Genomic DNA, 2,489 nt, shown 5'->3' with positions numbered 1-2,489 from the left:
TTCCTATTTTTTGATTAATACCTGATACGTCCATATGACATTATATATATATATAATATATAACGGATTATCCGTTAAGAAATTGAATAACCCGCCCCCAAACCGATAAGCCGTTAATAAAAAATTTCAATCCGTTCCCCGTCCGTTAAACCGTTAACCTGATACCAATAAGCCATTAAACTTCGGTTTCAATTCGATTTTGAACACCCCTAGTCTCTTCTTGTAATTCGGAATGAGCAGATTGCTGATACAAGTAACAATGTTACTACCGAATATGTAAATTTAAAAGAAAAAGTTACAACTAAGCTCAGCTGAACCAATTTCAAGAGAAGATATAGCAAACATATTTCTTATTAATCCTCTAATGTTACAGTCAACACCCTTTTTGGCAAAACTATAGAGCTGCCAAGTGCCACTAACTGATGGAGAATTTTCCATCCAGTCTCGGAGTATAAATACAAAGACGAAAAATTTCTAATAATGCAAAGGCAAGAAAAAGAGTGTTCTCTCTACTACTAGAAATAAAATCAGTAGAGCGGTTGAATTTGCTCATTTCGAGCCAACCTAAAATGGCACACAAATGCTTACAGCCATAGCAACAGCTCAGAGCAAATGATGTATCACATTGTTTACGAGAAAACAACGCCCATCTTCTTCGCAAAGTCATCTCCATCATCGTCATCTTCATCCAGGTATTCCTCACCAGCGTCAGCATTCTCGCCTTCATCTAAGTTGTAGTCTTCACCATCAACCTGTTCATAATCATAATCTCTCTGATCATGACCTTTGGGATCTTGATCATCTTCTTCTTCCACAATCATCCCTTCTTCAGCTTCAAGTTCATTTGCACCATCGTGTAGAGGAGATTGATGACCAGCAGATATTGTCTCTTGAGGCCCATTTTTCCCACCTGATGGAGGAGATTCTTCCTTCTGCCCAAGGTTAGACCTGCTCCTGGAGATGGAGGAAGTTACCAATGAGTGGTCTTTTCTTTCGCGTTGATAGTCTTCACTCTTATCAGATGTCATGCCCGTTTCACTTCTTTTTCTCTTCAGGATCTCTTGCAGAGGCATTGGTCCTTCAAATGATAGATCACCTCCACTTTGCTGATAGCCATCACGCTTTTGGAACTTACGCTTCCCTAGGGCCTGTTGCTCGTTGACATTTTGTTCACTGATATCAGCAGTTTTCCTACCTTTAAGTTCTGCAAGACTTCGTGGACCAGAAAAATCAGAATCATTCTCACTTATATCTCTTCTTAGGCGTGGACCACTGTTATTTCTTCCAGCATTATTGAGATCTTCCTGCACTCTTCCCTTTATTCTATCTCGAAGCCTTCCCTGTTGAGAGAGAAGCTGTGGCCTTTCTAAAGATAACCTGCCACGGTCCCTAGCCCTATCCATATCCCTATCTAATCGCATGTCTGTCCCATTAGTTGGAGAGGAAGATCTACTTGGTAGCTTTATTCTTCCTTGAAGACGACTAGCAACGGAACTATCATGTGAGGGTAAATGGTGTCGATCCCTCCTGGAACTCTGGTAGCCTCGATTATCAACATGTTTTTCACTTGCATAGTCATGACTAATGACTGACCTCAAACCATTAACCCTCTTATGCTTTGATAAACGATGTCTCAAATCTGACTCTCGAACTTCTTCAGGGCTGTACGCTCTACCATAGCGTCTCCTTTCAGGATGAGCTGATTCCCCTTGTATTCTCTCAGAAGAAGGTCTATGCTGCACCCTACCAGAGCGACTCGGAAGCCTGTCATGAGAGTCGCGCCCATACACATCATGGTACGCATCTTGGTCAATATCTGCTACTGAAGTGTAATCGGCAGAGTGGCCAATATCGTATTCATTCCTTCCCTCATTTCTGCCATACTGATCTTCGCCGTGATAGAAATCATTACCTCTTAGCTCATCATCCACAAGAACATCAAAACCAGGCGAAAGCTCCCTTGAAATGTCATCATCCTTGTTCTGAATGCCGCTGTGATCATCAAACCTGACAGACTGCTGCACTCTGTTGGACCTACCGACAGGATTTCCATTTGTAGGAGGCACACTTTTTGGTTTGTGCCTATGATGCGAAAAATCGATGACAGAATTTGGTGGCAGCACATTCTCATTAAAGGCAGCATCATTCTTGGACAAATGAGTTCCCAGCTTCCCAACTGGTTGTGCTTGCACAGGCAATTCACCAGACTTCCAAGTACTTGCTTGAGAAAATGTCTTTCCTTGCACACACTTTTCAAACCCACCAAATGCCTTCTTAATAGGGGTTTTCTCAGTAGATGCAGTAGATACAGGATGTGGTGGGGCTTTGTTAGATACAGAGATTGGTGCATGGAAGAACGGACACCTATCACCTTTTAAACAAAAGCCTTGCTGAAAGAATATGCAGGGTACACCTTGCTTACCAGAACCATATGGAACATTTGGTGTAGGTGCAACAGATGCCACTGGAGGTACAGAAGATCCCTTAGG

General features: G+C 42.2%; 1 protein-coding gene across 1 annotated transcript in view; it reads right to left on the bottom strand.

Annotated features, from left to right (window-relative positions):
- Positions 1 to 322: 322 nt before the first annotated feature.
- Positions 323 to 2,489, bottom strand: part of LOC109221954 (zinc finger CCCH domain-containing protein 17-like) — a 5,399-nt gene continuing 3,232 nt past the window's right edge. Inside the window, exon 2 of the mRNA XM_019386374.1 lies at positions 323 to 2,483. Coding sequence (XP_019241919.1) covers positions 630 to 2,483 — 1,854 coding nt within the window. The 3' untranslated portion in view covers positions 323 to 629. The remainder of the gene's footprint in view (positions 2,484 to 2,489) is intronic.

This window comes from Nicotiana attenuata, unplaced genomic scaffold, assembly GCF_001879085.1.
Source record: "Nicotiana attenuata strain UT unplaced genomic scaffold, NIATTr2, whole genome shotgun sequence".
NCBI classification, from domain to species: Eukaryota; Viridiplantae; Streptophyta; class Magnoliopsida; order Solanales; family Solanaceae; genus Nicotiana; species Nicotiana attenuata.
This window is presented reverse-complemented; position numbering and strand designations above follow the sequence as displayed.